The 27,522-nt window shown below is 34.3% G+C and overlaps 1 protein-coding gene across 3 annotated transcripts in view; it reads right to left on the bottom strand.

Moving 5' to 3' along the window:
• ADGRL3 (adhesion G protein-coupled receptor L3) overlaps window positions 1-27,522 on the bottom strand; it is a 415,454-nt gene that overhangs the window by 265,197 nt on the left and 122,735 nt on the right. For all 3 annotated transcript variants that reach the window (XM_057727606.1, XM_057727608.1, XM_057727607.1), the window contains exon 3: window positions 7,631-8,431. In XM_057727606.1, coding sequence (XP_057583589.1) covers window positions 7,631-8,431 — 801 coding nt within the window. The remainder of the gene's footprint in view (window positions 1-7,630; window positions 8,432-27,522) is intronic.

The following is a 27,522-nucleotide window of genomic DNA, read 5'->3' as shown; positions in this document are numbered from 1 at the left end:
GGCCAGATGCAGGGCAGTGTCCAGTAGGTGCTTTATAAGACTAGCGGCTGTTTGCTTGTCCTTATTCTAAATGAGTTTGATGTGGCTTTGCTGTTTTGCATCTGCTACTTCATTTTACCTGTTTTTTTATATTCTACTATCTGTACGTGGCCTTCCTGCTTTTTCCTTGCTCGTTAGTTATAGCACCTGTATTCTTTTTAATGACTGATGGAGGCAATGCAACATAGCAGAAAGGCAGACTAACATTGTAACTGCAACTCTGGACTAGGTATGTGGCCTTTGAGTTATTTACCGTCTCTGATCCTATATTTCTTTATCTGGAAATGAGAATAATGTTTTCTTTGCATGATTTTTGTTGGGATTAAATTTAGTAATCTATGCAAAAGGCCAGAAAAGAAAACATCTGACAAACAGTAGCTGTTTTCTGACTATTTTCTGACACCCCTCCCCCTTTCTCCTTCTGTTTCTTCTTACTTGTCTCCACTATTCTGTAAACTCCGTGAGGGCAGGGTCCATGCCTGCCCTGTTCACAGCTGTAACCCCAGAGTGCTTGGCCTCAGCTACCTCAAGACATGTCTCTTGAGTGAAATGAAAGGAAGTGAGGAAGGGAGGAAGAAGAGAGAAAGAGAGGAAGAAAGAACCTATCAATGAATCACTGGACTTCTGACTTAAGCCCAGTTTGGCTCCCTGCTTCTGCTTTCTACAGCAGGTTTGCTTTTGTGTCTCAATTGCACTTTTCACCGTTGACTTTAATATTTCCAATTCCACTTTCAAGCTTCCTCTCCACAAACAGGTTGAAGGATTTATTTTTTTGTATCAAAATAAAGAATTAATTTTCAGGAACCCCCTCGCCACTATTACCACTATTTGTCTCAGATTTCTCTCAGGGATCTTCTCTACAAAATATGAAAGTCTAATTTTTTGTTTACTATATAAATATATGTACTATATAGCAAAATTATCATAGACTTTGAAATTTTGTTTTAAAAATTTTGAAGTTGATTATTTTATATTTTTATTGAAGTGTTTCTAAATAACGTGTCATTTTCTCTCAAAGGCAAACGTTTCTTGAAAGACACTTCTTATTTAAAAAGTTAGCATAAGAGATAATTCTCAGTCATGAAATCAACAAATACCTAACTTCACTTGCATGTGTATATTTTTGGTAGAACTGTTTTTTCTAACATTAGTTTTAAAAATCCAAATTTTAAGGCTAAAATATTTCAGTCACATGATACTTCAGAGAGAAAGTACTAGATAATTTTAATTTGTATTTTCATTGGGGTAAGTGGATGCATAGAGTTTGGCCATGAATTTGTACCACTGAAGGGCATGAAGAAAAACAGGCAGAATTCTCATTAAGCAAACAAAAAAGATATCCATTTGTTTTCAGGGAAATCTGACAGCATCTCATCCCATAAAATTATACAGAATGGTAGATTATTCGTGTAATTTAGGTATCTTGAGTTTTTGGTCATCAATCATTATTATCTGAGAATTTAGCTTTGCAGTGGAAAAGTAGTTGAGGGAAATACTTTTCTGCTTACATTCATATTTTTGCTTGGCAACCCTATTCTAAGGTATTTGTTCATTGTCTACAATTTTAAAAAACAGAGGAATAAGGCAAATGTCAGACTTTGCTATATAATAAAGTCAACTCTCACTTATTTGCGCTAATATGGATAGAGCAGAGCATTCTAAAGTGGAAGCTCTCGGTAACTAGAAATCCCATTTTAATCACTACTGCCAACCCTGACAAGATGTGCTAATAATGAGCAGCCAAACTATTTCAGTTCCACCTGCCTGCCCTCTGGTGGACGTGCTAATGAGCAGTGAAATGGCTACAGAAAAGACAGCTGGTGTGAGTGGGAAGCTTATTCACAAGTAAGTCATCTTTTATGACTGTGAGCTACATGTAGAAATAATCTTGATTACTGTTCTAATAATTATACATTTATCAGGGACATCATGCTGTAGGAAAAAAATTAATAAGTTAGGAACAGTTGTGAACCTTGCAGCTTGTCTCCTTTATTAAGAGGGTCACCTAGATGTGGGATGAATGACTAACACTGGGCTCAGCTGTAAAGAGCCAGGTCCAGCTGTGCTTTGTACAGGACTGTGATTTTGATATTCAGAGCCCCAAAAGCAGAGGGTGTCATTCTAGGAAAGGTTTAGCCTTCAATTACGAAGACGGAAAATACAAGAAATGTAAAAACAAACATAAGAGAATTCAGCTGATGTTGAGTGGCAATAGAATAGCTATTGCAAATTTTGCAAATTTTGGCTGTGCTCCCTGAAAAATCACCAGCAGCAATACTCTTCAGGCAGCAGCTGTCACTACAGGCAACGAAGAAGCATCAGAGAGAAAAAGAGGGGCCGCCGCTGCAGACAGGCAAACAGCTGATGCATAAAAATACAGACCTGGATGAAACAGGCAACAAGTAGCTGACGATTTTTTCTTTCTGTAAAGTTCACTCAGCTACTAAGAAAGATGTACATTAAACTTTAGAGACAATGTGGCAACTCAAGTGGAACTGTGAAGCAATCATAACCCATACGCTGAGGACAAGTTTGATTTAAAATCCCCACTACTTTCAGGCTCTATTTTGTGACTAGGGTGCAACATGTTTAACTAAACTGCTCAGGAAACAGATTCAGCTACCTATTAAACACGTGACAGTTTCAAAATGTTCAAGATTCTCTGCCCAGCACTCACATTACTCAGCTGTCAAAGTAAAGGGCTCAGATATATGATGTGAAAATTACATTTTAACGAGGTGTCATGTGTGTTTAAAGTTCTTATTCATCACTACATAGCCACAGCTTTTACTGGAGACACAAATGCACTTAATTAGCATATTATAAGGACAGAAGGTTCACCTTATCTGCACTGTTAAACTGTTATGTGTAGGCTTTTTGTTGTTGTTTTAGATTCTACTATCTTCAGCATAGACAAGAATGATTACATTTACATCATCTCAAATGGCTTTCAAGAAAATGTGGATTGTGTTTGGGAAGCAGAAGAGCAGGCACTAGACAGTAGCTACATGTCCTTATCATCTGGTGTTCATACTGACTGCTTGATGTGTTTCACTAAATCTCAACCAACAGATGTTGAAATCTGTTAGACACACTAATTTTAGGAAATTTTTGGCCCTGGGCTTCTTTGTATATTCTTAATATCAGCCGGAGCCTACTTCTTCTTCCTTCAGTAGGAAAGAGTGGAAAGTATTTGTATATTTGACAAGGAAAGTTTACATTATTCAGTGGACAGTTTAGAAACAAAATGGAAGTGTCAAAGAAAATACCTCACATCTCCTATTTATTAATGAATAATGAACTCAGCACAAGGCGGTTTGGGAGAAAGAAGTCAAGAGTGAACGTCATTCAACACCAGTTAACTAAAGGCAAGGAAAGCAACTATTTAATTCCCTCACACCAGATATATCAGGATATCAGGTAGAATTTTAGATTTATGATGCCAATGTGACAATCATTCAAATAACTTATGAAACAGCTAAGTATTGTTTGGAGGTTTTTAATGTATATCTTACAAAAGATAGTCAATTGAAGGCAATGATGAATGTATAGTTTTATGATATTTTACAAGATTGGAAAAAGGCTCAGTTAAAAAAGTACGTTTGAGAAAAATTCTAGATTTGCTAGTTCTTTGCTCAGAAAAAAAAAAATAGAACTTTCATATTTACTTTATCCTCAGGTGTTAATGCTTATAAGCATTTTTGATACTGGTGTCCAAAACTGAATCACCTGTCTGCAGCCAAAATGTATTTTCAAAGGAATACACTATTCACTTGAATACACAAGTTATTTAATGGAATAATACACTTTTCATTTTCATTAAGTTGAAAAAATTCCTGCAATTCATCAACTGAAAAATTTGAGAATATGTTCTGAAGATAAAATTCATTGAACAGTTGCTTACTTTCTTTCCCATTGTAAAACTACTAATTTCTCTAATTACTTCTTTTGGAAGAAAGTGCATTAGGTGTTAAAGTGCTTTGACACTTCTTAACACACTAAAGTTCCTTTAGGTTACCACATATCACTACAATCTGAGTGAAGAGAAGAAGCAGGTATGGGTGGTGGGTGGGGAATAACTGGGGTGACAGAACACTTCTAGATCATAGGAGTGCGTGGCAAATAGTGAAGAGGACTACCCGAGAAGCATACATGTAATCTTAATAAAACAAATTTTAGGACTAATACTCCCATTCCTGTAATACACTGAATAAGAAGGTTTTATATATATATATATATATATGTATACAAATACATATATATATAATTCATTTATTTATTTCTTAAATTATTCAATAAATCTTGACACAGTATATGATTTCACCATTGAAAAACAGAGGCAATTTTTTGGAGTGCAGATCTATGGTAATTATCTAATCATGAGAACTACAAATTAGATTTGCATCTGGAGCGTGCCTGTCACATGGGGATACCGAGATCACTTCTATCAAATGAATGAATCTTGACACACAGCTTCAGTGAGCATACTTTCCGCTACTAGCATCACAGAAGGGAGCATGAATCTCAAGTTGGGCTGCATTTTAATAGCTGAGAAATTTTAAGGTAAATTATATGCTGTAGTGCCTTAAGCCCCTCAAACAGATCATGTGGATAATAATGGTCCTTGTAGTGTTGGCATGTAGATTTTATGTTAAGTTTGCTATGCCTATTACATATATCATCTCATTAAAATCTAACAATAATCTCCTGAGATAGGTATTATTTTCTTTTCCATTCTATAGTTGAGGAAACTAAGACAAAGAGGCTCAGTAGCCTGCCTGTAGTCAAACAAGCACTAGAGGAAGAATTAAAACACAACTCCTTCAGGCTCCCAGACTCATGTTCAGAAGCAGTATGCTACCTCCACGGATGCTTCACCTGAGGATCTTTATACATCTGAGAGGATATATTTGTCTCAGAGTATTACAGAATAGTAATATTCAGTAGAAGTAAAACATAGATACCCCTTTACATAAAAATGTCAAAAGTGTGACTTTTCAATGATTAGAGCTCAGCTGAAATCAGAGCAAAAATACTCAGCTTGCTTCTAACAGATGGCAACAGAAAATATACTTTAGATCTATGGACTTAGAATCAGTCTTTTTGACCCTAACATATTTATAGTAAGTTGGTTTCCATACATAGACACGTAAGAAAATCCAGAATAAGAATTTACTAAAGGAAATTTCTTTGATAAATGTCAAAGTAATTTATACTATAGAAAAACACTCAGTTGAAACTGTGTAGAATAAGGTGAACATCCTCCACTAATGCTAACTGAAATTCTCGATATCTATGCATAAAATGTACACATTATTATTCTACACATTCTTTCTACCTCTAAACTGCAGTGAGTCCACACCAAAGTACTAGCTTTTTAATTTGAGCATTGATGCATGAAAACTGATACTTTTTCTTGTGATTATATATGCAAAATTAATACAGCTGAAATCTTACTCTTTGCAAAACAGAAGAGATCTTCACTGTCATTTAAAGTGAGTGAAAACTGAATCTCCTCGCTTAAGTTAGGAATTTGTTTCAAAAGCTGAACTTTACCATTTCTCAGTGTTTGCCACTTTACAAACATCCTTTTAACAAATATGAGCACTAGGACAAGTGGGCAAAATGTCTCATAATTTAACTCCCATAAGCAAACAAACAAAATTAAATGAATGGTATAGTTCTCCTTCTGTCCACAACTACAACGACTTCATATATATGGATACACACATATAATTTTATTACTATACATTAGAAATATTTTCTTTTTGGCAGGTCTCTAAATACATGGGGCTATGGTATCATCTTTTTCTTTGAGGATAATTTATACAGACTAAGCTAAGAATTTGCTTCAGTCCATCAAATCGAAATCTGGAATGCTAATTAATTTTAACCTACCTATTATCCTAAATAAAAAATTATGCATGATCTTTCCAATAAATAAAATTAAAATATGTTACTGTACCTTATTCACTAATATCAAAAGATGATGAGTTATTATGTATTATTTCTTTGGAGGCAGTTAGAAATTACTCCAGTTCCAATTAAAAGTCAAAAAAGGCTAAGAACCACTCATCAATAGAGTTTTCACTGCCAAAATATGAATTTTGGTTTAAGAACTATCACAGATCTGAAAGAATTGTCTTCCCAGAATATTCCAGCTGATTTATTTAGGTTTATAATTGAAGCATGTGTTGGATTGAGAAACCTTACCTGTACAGAGGTTAGCCAGGTCTAGGAGATTTTTGAGGACTTAGTAAGGAGAAATTGCTTTTGCTGCTGTTGCATATTAGGCTTCTCCTTCCACAAAAAGCAATTCAACATAATATCAGCATTGCTGGCCATGGAAAGAATTGCTGTCACTCTTACAGCAGCCTCTCAAGGATTAGAGAAAATGCCACCCAATTTGACATTCTATCACAGTGAGAAGTGGAAAGGCATTCATTTATCCATCTCTTCATTCATTCATTCAACAAAGAATTATTGAGCCTTTATTTTCTATATGCAATATATTGCACTAGCATCTAAGAAGGCAGAAATAACGGTCAGATGAAAAATAATAAAAAGATGGGTAAGGCAAGATTATTAGCCATATGGCTCTTAGAATCTACTTGTGTATGAAGATATATATATAATGAAATAAGTTAGTAAGCAGAATGACATGCTAGTAAAAGCAAGGTAAAAGCAGTGCAGAAAATAAGAAATATTAACATATAAGCACTAGGAGAAAAAAATTAAACTCTGAATTGCTATGTTACTATCAAAATTCAGACATCTATATCTTACTTTTCCATTATATTTTATCAGGAAGAACAATATTATTACCAGTTAAAATAATTTAACTTCTAGACCAAGATAATTCTGCTCAGTTGTGCAAATAAAAATGTAAAAGATAAAGCAATTTATGACTGTTTTTAAATAATATTAAAAGCAAACAGTATGTCCTAGGGAGGAAAAATACACTTTTAAAGAATAGAAATTAAAGCTTATCTCATTTTTTTCAAAGCTGGGTTCTGCTGTTTCTTACAAAATTAAGATCTATTTTTTGTCTGTATCAGTTATGAATATTTTTCTGTATATATCAATTAGATACACTCAGACGTATGTACAATCAACCTGACAATATTCCCAGTAGGGATGATCATATATGATGTTCTCAGTGAGTTGAATATATGGTGTAGTGCTTCTGAAACATTATATCGAGCCAACCCTTTGACATTTTCCAAGTGGAGAGCACTTCACAGGGCATGTCACAATTAATTAGACGGAATGGCATGCTATTTTCACAAAGGTTTTGTGTACTTCACAATACAAAGAACTACTAGCTGATAATGAAAATGCCCTTCAAAGATGGGCTGAAGGTTGGAGACAAGCTGCACAGAGGAGGAAGAGTCAGTTTCTTATGCCTATACTATTTTACCTTTGAAAGTGATTAAAAGCAACAATTTTTAGCTGAAAAGACAATGAATAAGTTTCAATATACAGGCAAGAAGAAAGGCCATAAAAAGACGTCTAATCAAAATATACATAAACATACTAAGAGCGAGCTGTAAATATTCCCCCTTAAAGTATAATCAAAAGTCAAACTTACCTGATCTACTATCCAGAGGTCCAAAATCCAAAGAATATTTCACGACATGATAGTTATTCCAGACGTAAAGAAGGTTGTCCCTGGGATTGTAATCCACAGCTGCTATGTACTGGTATGAATTGGGAAAGGGTACATCCACCAAACTATCCTTACTTTGGTCGGTGTTGTAAATGTAGTCAATCTTATTCCCTGTGGCCTCATTGTCATCATCTTCATATACAGATTTGACCACATACAGAATCCCACATATCATAAATGCGTTGGAAGCTGACCTTTTATCATATGCAGTGTCCCAAGTCCCTTCAATCCGTAGGGTGTAAGGATTCAATTGACTAATGACAATTTTACCATTGTTTTGCTCTGTTGCGTAGATTACCCATAGCCCATTCTCATCCACTGCCAGGTCTATGTCAGATTTGCCTCCCCAACGGTAAGGAGAGGTATCATGGTAATTGGCATTTGCTATGATAGCCTCTCCACTCTTTATCCTAGTCCGCAAATCAAACTTTACTATGTTCCTGGTGCGTTCTTTATTGAAGAACAAAGCTCCATCATACACTACAAATCCTGTGCCATCCACCCTGTGAGGGAGCTTGTAGGTGGTAGTTGGCCTTCCAGCAATGAAGTCATCCTTGGATGAGTACTCAGTCAGGGTATCAGTTCTGTAGGGTGTCCAGGGCATATAATAAATCTTGTCAGAAGCCTGCAGAGGGTCTTTGCACCATGCCCCAGATTGGTGGTCGGACTCAAACAAATGTTCACTCTGGTACACTCCTTTTAGTAGTCCAGGACAAAGAAAAACTGTCAGAAGGGAAAGAGTCAAAATAATAAATGTATTAATTTTAATATTTTGTCATATATTCTTATTTTTTACCAAATGGAATCCAACTCTAACAAGAAATACCCACCACCACTTAATTACTGTGCTGTATTCTTCTGAGAACATAAAGTAGTCTTCCACATTAATTTTGATATTTGTTCAGAATCATTTTGATTTCATTAGCTGAAAAAATTTGGCCTTTTAATGAGTGGCTGTGCTTTCCTTTGCTTTTTTACCTTTGCAAGTGTGTTGCAATAATTTTGGATATGCTATATATATAAATGTGACATATCTATGTATTCTATAGACATATAACAAATATAAATGCTCATACGTGATGATTTTATATATCTTATTTGGAAGTTTTTAAAAATATTGTTTTAACTCTGATGCTATTAACTATTCTGTACTTATCATTAAAAAGCAAAAGAAAATACTGTAGTAATTAAAATATAATAGTAAGGGAAGAGCCCTGCAATACAGGCCACTGAATCTTCTAGGACAAAAGCTCTTAAAGCTGCTATAGCACACACAGAGCATGCAACCCACACAATTAAAAATGAGTGATGGATGGATACTGGAAGGAAAAAGAGAAAGGAAGAAAAAGAAAGGAAAGAAGGAATAAGGAAAGAAGAAAAGGTGAAAGGTTACAGAGAAGAACCCAAGATCTAGATTTTAATCAGTTAAAAATGTCCTGTTAAATACAGTAGTATTGGAACTTAAAAACATGTACCTTTTACTGTTACATGAGAAGAACATTAAAAAACAAGATTACTTGCTACAATATTTTGCTGCTCATACTTCAGACTGAAAATGGGTAGGAATTATCTGATTCACTTGATTTTTAGTATGATTCAGTAGCACATCATGTGAGTAATGGTAAAGAAAGCTTGGCTGATTCATCTGTAATGAAGGGGCTAAAAGGCAATGTTTCCCAAAGGGAGGTCCTTGAAGCACCTGTTAAGTGGTTTAGCCACATATTACACAGAAAGAAAACAGGGATCCCTAGCCATGTGTTTAAGAAATATCATGTTAAACATAATATCAGGATTCTAATAGCTGAGGTACATTAGTGAATTTCCAAGGTAGAAGTGGGGAGGGTGAGCAAATTTCACAAACTAATTTGATCATGGAACCCTTTCTACAGAGCCTCATGGGATGTAATGTTCTGCTGAACCTGCTATGGGAAACCGCGCTCCACTATTTTTGCAGAGCAAACACACTGAAAAACGATCATACAGTCCACTGTTATGTTTGAAATGATTAGAAGTGTATTGGGAGGAGAAATTAGGAGACCACAAGAAATTTGGATGTTGACCCATATTTTAATTATTAAAGTATTATTCTCTTGATATTAGTGATTAGCTCTTTAACAGCAACTATAAACCTATATCCAATGGAAAACAAAACCTATATCCAATGGAAGACAAAATTCAGCTAGGGTTTGTAGGTTATTAAAAAAGAAAGTACACTATTAAAATGCCCAAAGTTTTAATTTTGGAAAAATGAAAAGTTTAGGGGAAAAGTTAACTATCAAAATCTTCCAGAGCAAGGATAAAGAGCCATCATCAAATTATACTCAATAATATTGATTATTAGAAGAACTTCTCAGGATTCTAATATGATGTCTATAATTATAAAGGATGGGTAGGTATTATTGTCAAAATTGTATATAAACTTTATGTTAGTTACTAATCAGCCCTTGGTTACTAAAGCAATTTATTTTAAGGTATTTCAGAAAACCATCTCCCCTTTTCCCCTAATAGTTAAAAATTAAAGGAACAGGGGAACCATACCAGAACCATGGAAAATTATCTAGTATAGAAATAAAAACAAATCTAAAACAGTCACTATCCATCACCATCTACTGGATTTCTAACTATTTATTTAAAAATAAAGAGGAATAAAATGCACGGTTGAAAATTTTACATTATTAAACTGTTTTAGGACAAAAAAAAAAAATCAAACCAGCACTGGTCAGTACAACAGATTAAAGTGAAGTTGAGCAGCAGAAGTAGTAAATAAATTTTCATAAAATAGATAAGAATTAATAACAAAATTATTTTAACTAGATGTTAAACTGTTAAATAACTTAGCCTATAAATAGTATATAATTTATGAAAGGTATTTAATTACCTTTTTGTTCCACTTCTATTGGAGAGAGAGAAGTAAAGAGAGAAAGGAGAAAAGAGAATAGATTAATGGTACGATATTGGCCAAGCACTTTTTATTCACCTCTTCCAAACTGAAAGTAAATAATTTATTTCACTCATACTTGTTTTATTGAACATTATGTTATTTTTAAAAAACCCATTCCTCTATAAAATTATTTTTTAAGAAACAATCACATTTTAAGCTTAAAAATACAGTACAATCTTGGAAAAAATAAGGCAAAAGTTAACCCAGCTAAGATTGAATAAACATACCATTCCAAACTATAGACACAAGAAATACAATATTCATAATAATAACACAAATATTTTCCATTTGAAAGACAGGTTGGTAATTATACATAGAAAGCTTTCAGATAGTTTGGATAGTCTCCTTTATTAAATATTATAGTTTATACCACTATTTGATATAATAGTCTCACTTTTTACCCATCTCAAGGATTGATTTCTTCAGAAGGAACTACTCTGTGACTTACTTCCTAAGGCCTAATATTTTCTATAGTCAGTCTTATAAGAAATGTACCTCATGAGGTGACTCATTAACAGGGAATGCTCCCATCCTGAATAAATATATTTAGAATCCTTACTGAAGAAACTTTTCTTCCTCCTACTCATCAATATTTTATATTATTATGGAAAAATACTGTCTTTCAGAAAAATCTGTATCTGAAGACTGATATAAATAATGAGCCACCAGCCCTGGGGTTTTCTGAAATTCTTAAGTGTGTCTTTCAACAAACTCTTAAAAGAATAAATTGATATCCTCAAACATGTTATGGCTATGTATCTTTCAAATTAGATTCCATTATTATTTTAAGGTATTGATTAATACAAGCCAGGGAAAACTCAGGGAAATTATAACATATTCATGAAACTAATCAAGCAGGATCTTCTTTATCTTATAAACATTTGTCTCATCAGAGACAATCTGCCTAGATCATAACAAGAAAAAAAAAAAAAGATCAATGGGAAAAAAAGAGAGAAACAGCCAGGAAAGAATGGGTTCATAACACAAACTTAAAAAAAAAAAATCACAGGGACTTTCCTGGTGGCACAGTGGTTAAGAATCCACCTGCCAATGCAGGGGACGTGGGTTCGATCCCTGGTCTGGGAAAATTCCACATGCTGTGGAGCAACTAAGCCCCGAGCACCACAACTACTGAGCCTGCGCTCTAGAGCCCACAAGCACAACTACTGAGCCCGTGTGCTGCAACTACTGAAGCCCATGTGCCTAGAGCCCATGCTCTGCAACAGGAGAAGCCACCATGATGAGAACCCCATGCACCTCAAAGAAGAGTAGCTCCTGCTCACCACAACTACAGAAAGCCCGCACGCAGCAGTGAAGACCCAACGCAGCCAAATAATAATAATAATAATAATAATAATAATAATAATAATAATATACACACATACATACATAAAAGCAATGATCACAAAAAATTTAAAAATAAAAAAAAATCACAGATTACAAGTGATATAAATCTAAGATAATTTCAGTGGAAGGGATAAATTGAGCTACTATGCACAATAAATAAAACTCTAGGAAAACAAGGGAGCAATAACTTTTTGGATAGTCACTTTTGAGTGAGATTTTTGACTTAAGCTCATGTCTTCAATTATGGGCAAAATCACACTCATTTTTCTCCATTGACTTTTTGGAGAGCTCAATATCACATGTGTTAGAAGACAAAAATGGTATATATGAAAAGTTACGCTTAGGAAGTTGTAAATGGGGATATCTTTTTAAGATTCCTTATCTCATTAATTTACAAATCTTATTTTTAACAATATTTCTGCAACTCTTAAAAATGTTTTTATAATATATAATAATTATTAATTTAACTATAATAATTATATATTATAATATAATGATTAATTATACTGTTATAATTTATCATCATCCTCAATTTATCTTTACCAAGTAACTGTAGTGTTCACTGGACTGTATGCCTCATTATAGGTCAGTTAAAAGCTTTACCTAAGAGATGTACTTCATGCTATGACTAGATTAGAAACAAATCTGAGTTCAGACTGACAACTAGAAGAAGCATAACTAAGCACCTTAAAAATTACTTAACCAATAGTCTCAGAAGTTTGGATTTGAGCCCACTGTACAGCAAATGTGGAAGTTGGGAGTGGAATCTTACACTAAAATTGACATTTTTCAAGCACTTGCCTATAAAGGGATTCCTAGAACTAATTTCATTCCTTGAAACAGCTCTAAATATATATCCTTTGGATTTATATGAAGGTATTTATATTCTATAACATAAAATGTACACTCACAACTTTAGTCTTATTCCACATAAAATTCTTCATCTTAGAGTGCAATTGCCCTAACTTCTTGGTGACTAGTATTCCCCTAACAAATACTTAATGAAGAATATGGAATATATGGTACAAAGTTTTGATAAGGTATTTATTATAATCTGTAAATACTATCTTACAATTTAATGGGCACTTATTTTTTAAAGAACTTTTACCTCTTTTTTTTCTCAATTGTTATTAGGTAAAATTTAACTTTTAATTCTCTGGTCCTGGTCTAATATGAAGAAACTGGCATAAACTGTAGCATAAGTAAAATGTGCCTCTGTTACTGCTGGTGACTCAAAATGAAGATTTATTAGGCAGTTCTACTTCAGAGAAAATTAATATGGTCTTGTCTATGTCTCGTTCATCATTTATTTGCTATTTTCAAGACTAAAGTAAAGCAATTCTACAATTTAAGTTGAAATAAGTACACACAAATCATATTCCCATAACAAAAACTGGCAAGGCAAACACAATTCGTCACTGAAAAGCTTAGAAACATTTAGGATTGGCCAGTCATTGTCCATCATCTAATTCTGATTCCAGAAACTTCCCTCACCTGAAAAAACATGCAAACAAACAAACTGCCTGCATACAAAACACATGCTTACCACTGCATCCTTCACGAGCTCACAATGCCTGGAACGTAATATGTACTCAATGAACTGCTTTTGAATTAATACAGAATCCACATAGAGGTGATTAATTCTGCTTTTAGATATTTTAAGCATGTAGTAAAAAGAAAAAAAAAATGGCAAAAGAGAATCTGGATTTGCTATATAGAATCATACGTGCAATGCATATCTGCATGACGTCTTTGAATATTTTAGTGGGTGGGGAGGAAATTTAAATTTATAAGCAATTTTTATCTTCAACTCATTAAATGTAAAACCAGATAAAAAAAGGAAAAGAAGAAAAAGCATATGAATGGTCTTGAGGGTTATACTGGCAAGAAAAATTTGTTGCTATAAAACAGTCTGTGACAATCTAAAAACACAAGTAGAAAATACTCCCTTTTCTCCTCTCTGTTATGAGATCATAAATAAATGAATTGTATGATGACAACTCCGTTAGGCCTTTTTCAGGATCTCTTGTCTTTTAGTCTGGTCCAATATCCTGAATTTCACATTATAGCTGCCATTGTTCATTTCCACACATCCTTGGAACCAGTTTCTCTCCTTCTCTCTTCATTTTTAATCCCCAAACTATTTTTACTGTCCATTCAACCTCCATAAATATGTTTATATATTTCCTTAAAGTGATTTCCTTGTTGTCCTTTGTCAAATTTAATGTCACAAGCTATATCCTGTGGTTAGAGTAAATGACAAATTCAAATGAAGGGTAATTGTATTCTGTATAAAAGGAAGAAACAGGAAAAAAAAAAGACTAGTAAATTTTCCCTTCATTTCCCAACAGTTAATAAAATAGATATCATATAGTCATGTTATTGTTTAGAAAAATAAGATGTTATCAGTTCTATATTAGTTCTGTCTATATCTGTACTATATGCAATACTTTTGAATTGTGTTCTCTAATTAGAAAAGGTATGGATGAGAGAGCATATGCATGCATTGCCAAGTTTTTTCAAGTTGTATTGCAAATTACAGAGAAATAAAATTATTGCATGCCAAAAATTGTTAGAACTAAATTGCTATAACTAAGAACTATGAAATTGTTTCTAATTCTAATGTAGCTTAAAATTTCTTTTCTTTAAACTGCAAGTCATACAACACATTTTCTATCTACAATTTAAACATTCCAAATGAGCAGAATGTTATAATACAATGATGCCTCTAGATCTCTGTAATATATAAATAAGACATTTATGAGGAGCATAAGATAGTAATGAAATATTAAATAATTTATAAACAAATATTTTTATCACTGAAATGTAGTAGTATTTTGAACAAAATTATTTTCTTGGTTACATTTGGCTTAGACTATTAAAATACATTTGGGTACACTTATTACAGGCCAGCTGGGCAGTTAAAGAGATGGCAGAAAGGCAAACTAAGTAATAAACAAATCAATCTTTGATGAAAATTTGCCAGTGCACTATCTACAAACAAAATCATCTATAAGTCGATAACCAAAAATTCACAGTAATATTTTATATTAGTATAGTACTTTCTAAGTTAAAATTTTTTCATATGAATCACTTGCTTTAATTCTTTAAACAACACTGTGATATGGTGCTAGTTACTACCATATTCGAGATAAGTCAACTGAAACTCAAAAGGTTAAAGGATTTGACTAAGGTCAACGTTGGTAAGTGGCAGCATCCTATCATTTGTCTAATATCATACACTGGTTCTCACAACATGTAAACTCAGTGAAACACAGTTTCTTGCTCTCCATTTCCTTTCTATCACCAAATCCAAGCAGGAGTGTACTTTAGCAGAGACAAATATCATAAACGGAATCTTCCTAAGGGCAGGCACTGTGTCTGTTATAAAAACTAACATTCATTAAGCATGTACCATATGCCACATATTGCATATGATACTAATTTAATCATCTCACAGCAACCTTATAGGTAGATATTCTCATTATCTTAACTTGTCAAATGACAAAACAGGTACAAAGATGCATGGCTCTTTTGTTAATAAGTAGTAGAGTTGGAATTCAAATCCAAGTTTTGATCTTATTCATTGTTGCATCTTCAATGCCCAGCACACTGAAAGAGCTCAATTAACATTTCTTATGCCTCCATGCAATGATGAATTGCTCTGTGGTATTTTCAAAGAAAGGAATTGAATGTCATACTTTTCAGTGCTATCAAGCCTAAGAATGGTGATGCAAAGCATATCTCCAGAGAAGATAAAATAATAGAAAAAAATGAGTTCCTCATTTCTTGGCCAAGGAAAAGAGATATTTCTTATCACCGGAAACAAACTAGTGCTGAATACCTCATGTCCTGTTAATTGTTATTCTGAAGCAGGGAAAATTCTTTATTCTTCCATTTCACATCCACCAAGAAAATACAGAAGCACTTCGATAAACAGAAACAAAAAGATCTGTGAAGCTTATTAATTTTTTGGTATATCAAAAATTCTGAGAGACATCTGTCTCTTTCAGTAAATAAAGTGCTAATCCTTTATTTAATGAAAGACAAAGGTAATCTCTGCAGCTCAACTTCTAAATTATGTATTTCAAATCATACCCGTGCATCACTGAATCTCTGAATAAACGTGCTGTTCAAGCACTCTGTATTACAATGGCTTTATATAATGTGTTTCCAAAATTATCACCTCCTAATGAATTTCATCCTGAAGTGTGTAGATTGAAAATGTCAATAATTCATAAAATGCTTTCACTAGCCACATTATGATTCAAGTACTTAAATACAATATCTATAGGTGCTGCAGAAACTGAGATGCCCTTTTATTTTATATTAACTTTCCATTCCACTGATGGATCTGTAAAATCTTTCAAACTATTAATTTAGTCTTTTAAAAGAAAATGGTGCTATTAGTTGACTCTTTTGTGAATCTATTAGTAATAGCTTCTAGTAAAAATAGTAATTTTAAAAGTTATTATTGGTAACAAAGTCAACATTTCATCTGGTTCATCTAGGATGTATCCCTGTCATAATGATTTGTCACCACTATGTAACAACCATGTGGCACTTCCAGTTGCTAAATAAAACAACAAAGGCAGAGTCCTCTCAGAGTGTATTAGACTACATACGCATATTTATATATTAGATCCACTGAATGCATTTGTTATGTGCAAGGCCCTCAGAGATGTGAAAACAGAAATAAGTAAAAACGATAATAATACCTAACAGTTACTGAACATGTACTATGTGAATAGTCATCTAGTAGATCATTTTCTTTAATCCTCAGAGAAACTGGATTTGGTGATACTATTATGAATGTTAAAAAGGAGGAACTGATCTCTGCCTTAGGGAAGCTTACAATCTAACAAGTGGTGACTTTTCAGTATACTTGTAAACCAATAACAAGTTCCTTTTAAATGCTTTCAAAGGAGCTGGTATAAAAAAGATTAAAAATAGATAAGAATAGAAGTGAAAGGCAGAGAAAGGGAGAATTGCTAAGAGAAGCTGATGTTGGAAACACAATTTGACTACAATCAAATTTCTTGTGGAAAATGTCATCCATTTGCTCTTGAGAAATATATTTTTGACTGATGCCTATTACTAGGTTCTAAGGATCCAGCTCTGGATATTTAAAAAAAATTCAAAATGAATCTAAATCTAGTCCCAGATAGTCAGTAAATACCTTATAATTAATGTTTGCAGGGTTCTAAGGCTGAAAGTTGTTTTTTAGATATCTAGTCCCAGCCAGTAGTTTAAAAATTAGAAAAATGAAGGCTGAGAATTAAGATATTAGCCTCAAATCAGTTTACTTTTAAACTCTCAATAGTATTGAAACATTATTAAAAATGTGATATTTTTGAGTCACTTAATAACTTTACGCATTGTGAGGGCAGGAATGGCTATCCTAATTTTATTGATGAGAAAAGCCAGAAGCTGAAAGAAGTCAAGTTACTTTACTTTTGACAAACATTACTCTTTCAGTCTTCACCAGGGCTCTTACGATCTTGTGAATTACTCTTGCAACGTAAAGTTTTTATCACCACTTGGTGCAAGAGAAAGGGACAACAAAACCCACAGTGACATTCAGTAAGGAAAAAGGGAAAACAGCATTCTGAGGAATAGATTAGGAATCTGAGGAGCTACTACATATTAGGGTACTTTGTAGAACTCATCCAAATATCCCAACCAACTTGGACTAGATTCACTCGCCAAAGAGCAGAAAATATTTTGTATTCAGTAACAGCAGAGTTAATAACAAGATTAATAATATAAATATGATTTCTGGAACTATAAACAAAAACAAAATTAATTCCAGAATTCATTAGTAGAAAATATACACCAAAAATATCTACATATCAACTGAATCTCTTGAAAAGTAGTTTACATTGTTGTGCCAGTTTTTGCTGTACAACAAAGTGAATCATCTGTATTTATACATATATTCCCATAGCCCCTCCCTCCCACGACTCCCTCCCACCCTCCCTATCCCAACCCTCTAAGTCACCGCCTATTATTAAGTTGATCTCCCTGTTTTATGCAGTAGTTTCCTACTAGCTATCTGTTTTACATTTGGTAGTGTATATATGTCAATCCTATTCTCTTGCATGGTCCCAGCTTCCACTTTGCTCCAATCCCCACCCCCGGCCCCTGTGTCCTCAAGTCCATTCTCTACAACTGCATCTTTATTTTTGCCCTGTCACTACATTCACCAGTACCATTTTTTTAAGATTCCATATATATGAGTTAGCATACGGTATTTGTTTTTCTCTTTCTGGCTTACTTTGCTCTGTATGGCAGACTCTAGGTCCATCCACCTCACTACAAATAACTCAATTTCAGAAGATGTGGCACATATATACAGTGGAATATTACACAGCCATAAGAAAAGTAGATTTAAGATCCTTACTCATTTAGATTTTGGCATTTGATAAAGTTAAGATGCTAATACCAATTCATCTGAATAAATTTCAGGTGAATAAATTAAAATTAATAAATTAAATTTAAAATTTTTATTGGAGTAGAGTTGATTTACAATGTTGTGTTAGTTTCAAGTGTGCAGCAAAGTGAATTAGTTATACACATACATATATCCACTCTTATTTTTAAATTCTTTTCCCATATAGGCCATTACAGAGTAGTGAGTAGTTTCCTGTGCTATACAGTAGCTCTTTATTAGTTATCTATCTTATATACAGTAGTGTGTAATTGTCAATCTCAATGTAACCCTCCTCCATCTTACCCTCTGGTAACCAGAAGTGCGTTTTCGACCTCTGTAACTCTATTTCTGTTTTTTTAGATGAGTTCATTGTATTTTTTTAGATTCCACAAATAAGCAATATCGTATATTTGTCTTTCTCTGTCTCACTTACTTCACTTAGTATGGTGATCTCTAGATCCATCTATGTTGCTGCAGATAGCATTATTTCATTCTATTTTACGCCTGAGTAATATTCCATTGTATATATGTGCCACATCTTCTTTATCCATTCCTCTGTTGATGGACATTTAGGTTGCTTCCATATCCTGGCTATCGTAAATAGTGCTGAAGTGAACATTGGGATGCATTTATCTTTTCAAGTGATGGTTTTCTCTGGATATATGCCCAGGAATGGAATTGCTGGATCATATGGTATCTCTATTTTTAGTTTTTTAAGGAACCCCCATACTGTTCTCCATGGTAGCTGTACCAATTTACCTTCCCACCAACAGTGTAGGAAGGTTCCCTTTTCTCCAAACTCTCCAGCATTTATTGTTTGTAGATTTTTTGATGATGGCCATTCTGAAAGGTGTGAGGTGATACCTCATTGTAGCTTTGATTTGCATTTCTCTAATAATTAGTGATGCTGAGCAGCTTTTCATGTGTTTGTTAGCCATCTGTAGGCCTTCTTTGGAGAAATGCCTATTTAGATCTTCTCCCCATTTTTTGATTGGGTTGTTTGTTTTTTTTTGATATTGAGCTGCATGAGATGTTTGTATACTTTGCATTATATCAAAAAGAATAAAATATCTAGGAATAAACTTACCTAAGGAGGCAAAAGACCTGTACTCAGAAAACTATAAGATACTGATGAAAGAAATAAAAGATGACACAAACAGATGGAGAGATGTACCATGTTCTTGAATTGGAAGAATCAATATTGTGACATCCCTATCAAATTATCAATGGCATTTTTCACAGAATTAGAAAAAAATTTTTACAATTTGTATGGAAACACAAAAGACCACAAAAAGTCAAAGCAATCTTGAGAAAACAAAAAACAGAGCTGAAGGAATCAGGCCCCTTGACTTCAGACTATACTACAAAGCCACAGTCATCAAAATGGGTACTGGCACAAAAATAGAAATATAGATCAATGGAAGAGGACAGAAAGTCCAGGGACTTCCTAGGTGGCACAGTGGGTAAGAATCTGCCTGCCAATGCAGGGGACATGGGTTTCATCCCTGACCCAGGAAGATATCACATGCCGCGGAGCAACTAAGCCTGTGCCACAACTATTGAGCCTGTGCTCTAGAGCCCATGAGCCATGACTACTGAGCCCATGTGCCACAACTATTGAAGCCCATGTGCCTAGAGCCCATGCTCTGCAACAAGAGAGGCCACTGCAATGAGAAGCCCGCACACCACAACGAAGAGTAGCCCCCGCTTGCCACAACTAGAGAAAGCCCGTGTGCAGCAACAAAGACCCAACACAGCCAATAAAATAAATAAACAAATTAAAAAATAAAAAAAAAGTCCAGAGATAAATCCACACACCTATGGTCACCTAATCTATGACAAATAAGGCAAGAATACACAAGGGAGAAAAGACCATCTCTTCCATAAGCAGTGCTGGGAAAACTGGACAGCTACATGTAAACTAGTGAATTAGAACACTCCCTAACATCTAACACAAAAATAAACTAAAAATGGATTCAAGACCTAAATGTAAGGTCGGATACTATAAAACCCTTAGAGGAAAACATAGGCAGAACCCTCCTTGATATAAATTGCAGCAGTATCTTTTTGGATCCACCTCCTAGAGTAATGACAATAAAAACCAAAAAACCCAAATGGGACCTAATTAAACTTGAAAGCTTTTGCATGCAAAGGAAACCATAAACAAACTGAAAAGAAAACCCTCAGGATGGGAGAAAATATTTGCAAATGAAACAACTCACAAGGGATTAATCTCCAAAAATGTGTTCTTTATAACTTTTCTAATTTTGTGTCTTACTAATTCTATATGTTAACCATATTCTTCATAGTGGTTTATGCATTTTACTGCATATACTCCACACCTATATGTATTTTTCAACTTTTACTCACTATGTAGCCCCTACTTAGAATGCCTGACACCTTATATCCCAGTTAGCCAAACTGTATCTTTAGGTTGTAAGATACTCCTTCATGAATACTACTTTATTTCCCAGCTTTATATTGAATAACTGTATAATTCCAACATAGTTTATGGAGGTGAGGGGTTTCCATAATGTCCCAATCGAGAGATTGGCAAACTTTCTGCAAAGGACCAGATATTAAATAATTTAGGTTTTGTGAGCCACATACAAGTTACGTCACACAGTCATCATCTTCTTTTCTTTTTTTAATCAACTCTTTAAAAATGTAAAAGATATTCTTAGCTCATGGGCCAATACATAAACAACACACTGGGTGTTTGTCATTGTTTGCTAATATCTATTCTACTTAATTTGACTTATACTGTTTCATTTACTATTCTCCTGGCCCTTGGCATTTTAACCTTCTCTCCTTCTTCTAGAAGCACAGCTGACCCTTGAACAATGTGAATTTGAACTGTGTAAGTCCACTTACACACAGATATATTTCAGTAGTAAATACTAGAGTACTATATTGTTCATGATTTGTTGAATCAGTGGGTTCAGAGGGCCAACTATAAACTATACTCAGATTAACCCCCAAGTTGTTTAAGGATCAACTGTACTTAGAGGTTCTTGAAGGCAGAACATTCTTGTATCATTCACTCAGGCGTTATAAGGTTCTATTTTATTATCTTGTTATAAATACTGGTCAATAAATGTTGGCACTGACATGCTTTTTTTTTTACTATATTCTTTTTTTTTTTTTTTAAGAACTTTTATTGAGATACAGTTAACAGACAATAAACTGCATATATTTAGAGTGTACTGTTTGGTACCCCAATCCCCCAAATCATTCCCCCCCAACCCTCCCCGCTTTTCCCACTTGGTGTCCATAGGTTTTCTCTCTACATCTGTGTCTCTATTTCTGCCTTGCAAACCGGTTGATTTGTACCATTTTTCTATAGTCCACATATATGTGTTAATATACGATATTTGTTTTTCTGACTCACTTCACTCTGTATGACAGTCTCTAGGCCCATCCATGTCTCTAAAAATGTCCCAGTTTCATTGCTTTTTACAGCTGAGTAATATTCCATTGTATGCATATACCACATCTTTTTTATCCATTCATCTGTTGATGGACATTTAGGATGCTTCCATGTCGTGGCTATTGTAAATAGTGCTGCAATGAACATTGGAGGGCATGTGTCTTTTTGAATTATGGTGTTCTCTGGGTATATGCCCAGCAGTGGGATTGCTGGGTCATATGGTAACTATTTTTAGTTTTGTAAGGAACCTCCATACTGTTCTCCATAGTGGCTGTATCAATTTACATTCCCACCAACAGTGCAAAAGTGTTCCCTTTTCTCCACACCCTCTCCAGCATTTACTGCTTGTAGATTTTCTGATGATGCCCATTCTAACTGGTGTGAGGTGACACCTCATTGTAGTTTTGATTTGCATTTCTCTAATAATTAGTGATGTGGAGCAGCTTTTCATGTGCCTCTTGGCCATCTGTATGTCTTCTTTGGAGAAATGCCTATTTAGGTCTTCTGCCCATTTATGGATTGGGTTGTTTGTTTTTTTGATATTGAGCTGGATGAACTGTTTATATATTTCAGAGCTTAATCCTTTGTCTGTTGATTCATTTGCAAATATTTTCTCCCATTCCGAGGGCTGTCTTTTCGTCTTGCTTATAGTTTCCTTTGTTGTGCAGAAGCTTTGAAGTTTCATTAGGTCTCATTTATTTATTTTTGTTTTTATTTCCATTACTCTAGGAGGTGGACCAAAAAAGATCTTGCTGTTATTTATGTTTAAGTGTGTTCTTCCTGTGTTTTCCTCTAGGAGTTTTATAGTTTCTGGCCTTACATGTAGGTCTTTAATCCATTTGGAGTTTATTTTTGTGTAGGGTGTTAGGAAGTGTTCTAATTTCATTCCTTTACATGTAGCTGTCCAGTTTTCCCAGCACCACTTATTGAAGAGGCTGCCTTTTCTCCATTGTATATCCTTGCCTCCTTTGTCATAGATTAGTTGACCATAGTTTATCGCTGGGCTTTCTATCCTGTTCCATTGATTTATATTTCTGTTTTTGTGCCAGTACCATACTGTCTTGATCACTGTAGCCTTGTAGTATAGCCTGAAGTCAGGAAGCCTGATTCCACCAACTCTGTCTTTCCTTCTCAAGATTGCTTTGGCTATTCGGGTTCTTTTGCATTTCCATACAAATCGTAAAATTTCTTGTTCTACTCCTGTGAAAAATGCCGTTGGTAATTTGATAGGGATTGCATTGAATCTGTAAATTGCTTTGGGTAGTACAGTCATTTTCACTATGTTGATTCTTCCAATCCAAGAACATGGTATGTCCCTCCATCTGTTTGTGTCGTCTTTGATTTCTTTCATTAGTGTCTTATAGTTTTCTGAGTACAGGTCTTTCACCTCCTTGGTTAGGTTTATTCTTAGGTATTTTATTCTTTTTGTTGCAATAGTGAATGGGATTGTTTCCTTAATTTCTCTTTCTGATCTTTCATTGTTAGTGTATAGAAATGCAAGAGATTTCTGTGTGTTAATTTTGCATCCTGCAACTTTACCAAATTCACTGATTAGCTCAAGTAGTTTTCTGGTGGCATCTTTAGGATTTTCTATGTATAATATCATGTCATCTGCGAACAGTGACAGTTTAACTTCTTTTCCAATTTGGATTCCTTTTACTTCTTTCTCTTCTCTATTTGCTGTGGCAAGGACTTCTAAAACTATGTTGAATAGTAATGGCGAGAGTGGGCATCTTTTTCTTGTTCCTGATCTTAGAGGGAATGGCTTCAGTTTTCACCACTGAGAATGATGTTTGTTGTGGGTTTGCTGTATGTAGTGTTTATTATGTTGAGGTAGGTTCCCTCTATGCCCGCCTTCTGGAGAGTTTTTAGCATAAATGGGTGTTGAATTTTGTCAAAAGCTTTTTCTGCATCTATTGAGATGATCATGTGGTTTTTATCCTTCAGTTTATTAATATGCTGTATCACATTGATTGATTTGCATATATTGAAGAATCCTTGCATTCCAGGGATAAACCCCACTTGATCATGGTGTATGATCCTTTTAATGTGTTGTTGGATTCTGTTGGCTGGTATTTTGTTGAGGATTTTTGCATCTAAATTCATCAGTGATATTGGTCTGTAATTTTCTTTTTTTGTAGTATCTTTGTCTGGTTTTGCTATCAGGGTGATAGTGGCCTCATAAAATGAGTTTGGGAGTGTTCTTTCCTCTGCAATGTTTTGGAAGAGCTTGAGAAGGATGGGTGTTAGCTCTTCTCTAAATGTTTGATAAAATTCACCTGTGAATCCATCTGGCCCTGGACTTTTGTTTGTTAGAAGATTTTTAATCACAGTTTCAATTTCATTACTTGTGATTGGTCTGTTCATATTTTCTATTTTTTCCTGATTCAGTCTTGGAAGGTTACACCTTTCTAAGAATCTGTCCACTTCATGCAGGTTGTCCATTTTATTGGCATATAGTTACTTGTAGTATCTCTTATGGTGCTTTTTATTTCTGCGGTGTCTGTTGTAACTTCTCCTGTTCCTTTCTAATTTTATTGATTTGAGTCCTCTCCCTCTTTTTCTTGATGAGTCTTGCTGGAGGTTTATCGATTTTATTTATCTTCTCAAAGAACCAGCTTTTAGTTTTATTGATTTTTGCTATTGTTTTCTTTGTTTCTAGTTCATTTATTTCTGCTCTGATCTTTATGATTTCTCGCCATCTACTAACTTTGGGTTTTGTTTGCTCTTCTTTCTCTAGTTTCTTTAGGTGTAGGGTTAGATTGTTGATTTGAGATTTTTCTTGTTTCTTGAGGTAGGATTGTATTGCCATAAACTTCCCTCTTAGAACTGCCTTTGCTGCATCCCATAGGTTTTGGATCATTGTGTTTTCATTGTCATTTGTCTCTAGGTATTTTTTGATTTCCTCTTTGATTTCTTCAGTGATCTCTTGGTTATTTAGTAATGTACTGTTTAGCCTCCATGTGTTTGTGTTTTTTACAGTTTTTTTTCCTGTAATTGATTTCTAATCTCATAGCGTTGTAGTCAGAAAAGATGCTTGACATGATTTCAATTTTCTTGAATTTACCAAGGCCTGATTTATGACCCAAAATGTGATCTATCCTGGAGAATGTTCCATGTGCACTTGAGGAGATGGTGTAATCTGCTGTTTTTGGATGTAATGTCCTATAGATATCTATTAAATCCAGCTGATTTATTGTGTCATTTAAAGCTTGTGTTTCCTTATTAATTTTCTGTCTAGATGATCTATCCATTGGTGTAAGTGGGATGTTAAAGTCCCCCACTATGATTGTGTTACTGTTGATTTCCTCTTTCATAGTTGTTAGCATTTGCCTTGTGTATTGAGGTGCTCCTATATTGGGTGCATATATATTTATAATTATTACCTCTTCTTCTTGGTTTGATCCCTTGATCTTTCTGTAGTATCCTTTCTTGTCTCTTGTAATATTTTTTATTTTAAAGTCTATTTTATCTGATATGAGTATTGCTACTCCAGCTTTCTTTTGACTTCCATTAGCATGGAAAATCTTTTTCCATCCCCTCACTTTCAGTCTGTATGTGTCCCTAGGTCTGAAGTGGGTCTCTTTTAGACAGCATATATATGGGTCTTGTTTTTGTATCCTTTTAGCCAGTCTGTGTCTTTTGGTTGGGGCATTTAGTCCATTTACATTCAAGGTAATTATCAATATGTATGTTCCTATTACCATTTTCTTAATTGTTTTGTTTTTGTTTTTGTAGGTCCTTCCTTTTCTTCTCTTATGTTTCCCACTTAGAGAAGTTCCTTTAGCATTTGTTGTAGGGCTGGTTTGGTGTTGCTGAATTCTCTTAGCTGTTGCTTGTCTGTAAAGCTTTTGATTTCTCTGTCGAACCTGAATGAGATCCTTGCTGGGTAGAGTATTCTTGGTTGCAGGTTCTTCCCTTTAATCGCTTTAAATATATCGTGCCACTCCCTTCTGGCTTGCAGAGTTTCTGTTGAGAAATCAGCTCTTAACCTTATGGGAGTTCCCCTGTATGTTATTTGTTGTTTTTCCCTTGTTGCTTTCAATAACTTTTCTCTGTCTTTAATTTTTGGGCGCTGACATGCTTTTAAAATCACAGGCAAATGGCTCCAAATATGAACTTGGTATGATTTATTCGACAATGTGAACAAAAGAGAAAGGGACAAATCTTACAGATGGCAAGGTACTTTTGCTAAACAGGCACATAAAATCCCCCTTGCTTACTACTTCTTATCTCTCTACAATAAAGTCCATTAAAACTCTCACTATCTACTTAAACAACTGTACACTGCAAAATATTTCTTCTACGATCAATTGCTAAAATTTTGTAATTCCTGTGGAATTTCCCCTTAATGATATTGAAATCTATGTTATTTTTAGATTTTTTAATGTTTATTTAAATTTACACTGTGTCAGCCTATTTGCTGAGTACTTTATCTAAATTATCTTATTTAACCCTCACAACAACCCTGTTGAGAATGTTGTCACTGTGACACAGATGAGGAGTTCAGAGCCCATATAATTAGGAATTGGTCGAGCTGCTATCTGAACTTCTGAGCCTGCACTCTTAACCTTTATGCTACACTCTCTGGCAAAAGAGAAGGTGATGATAAAAAAATGAGGATAACTAATATTATATGAGTGATTACTAATTACTAGTCAGTCTATTGTTTAAAATAATTTACATTTACTATTCACATAATATATTACTATTATTAAGTGGACAGTATTATTATCTCAGTATTACAAAGAAAGAAGCTAGATGCAGATAAGTTAAATAAAGAGTATGTGGCAGACCCAGGATCCAATGCCAGTCCTCTGACACAAGAACCCAAGTGCTAAACCATTATGTCTCAAGTGCAAGCTACTATTGTTGAATAATTCCATCAACTGAGTTAGGAACAGAGTCTCAGCTACCTCTATTACTTCATATATGCCAATAGTGCTTTATCCACTCCATTATATTTATCAGGTATAGGAAATGATTTGATGGCCTGATCTCAAGGAAAATATCTGGTTGTGATTTCAACAAACAAAACCTTTTAAAAGTTAATATTAATAACTACCAATAACTCAGCTTGAAAAAAAGTGCTACACTGATTTTTGCTAAAGAATCTCTTCTCAGTGCCATCAAAGCCATCTATTTAACATCTCGTTCCAGACAATAGGCTGTCTTTTTTTGACACCTTTTAGGGCAGCATCACATTCTAGACTCACAAGGCATATACTGGTCACCTGTAAAGGCAGGAGCCATCATGTGACTTAAATCAATAATGTCGGACAGAGTTGAAAGAAATGCAGGGGTAGAAGAATTAAGTGTACCAAAATTAAGGTGACATAAATAAAACTATTTACTACTTTTTCCTACTTGAAGGAAAAACATGTTTTATTAATTATGCATCCTAGAGTAAACTGTAGACGTTGCAGATTTTCATGGGAGTCTCCTGTTTCTTAATTTTTCAGTGTCCCCCATCATAGCGTGTCTATAACAATTTAGCAGCAAGATTTCATTGGCTTAGCCAAACATAGTTAATTGTATAGTGAAAGTTTTCTACTTTTTTCTCACTCACAGGTGAGAGCATTCACAATGGAATTTAGCTCTGCAACATTATAATATCTGACATAAAAAGTATATGCTTCTAAGAATGGGAGCATATTCTTCCC

Source organism: Hippopotamus amphibius, chromosome 3 (genome assembly GCF_030028045.1).
Source record: "Hippopotamus amphibius kiboko isolate mHipAmp2 chromosome 3, mHipAmp2.hap2, whole genome shotgun sequence".
In the NCBI taxonomy this organism is placed as follows: domain Eukaryota; kingdom Metazoa; phylum Chordata; class Mammalia; order Artiodactyla; family Hippopotamidae; genus Hippopotamus; species Hippopotamus amphibius.
This window is presented reverse-complemented; position numbering and strand designations above follow the sequence as displayed.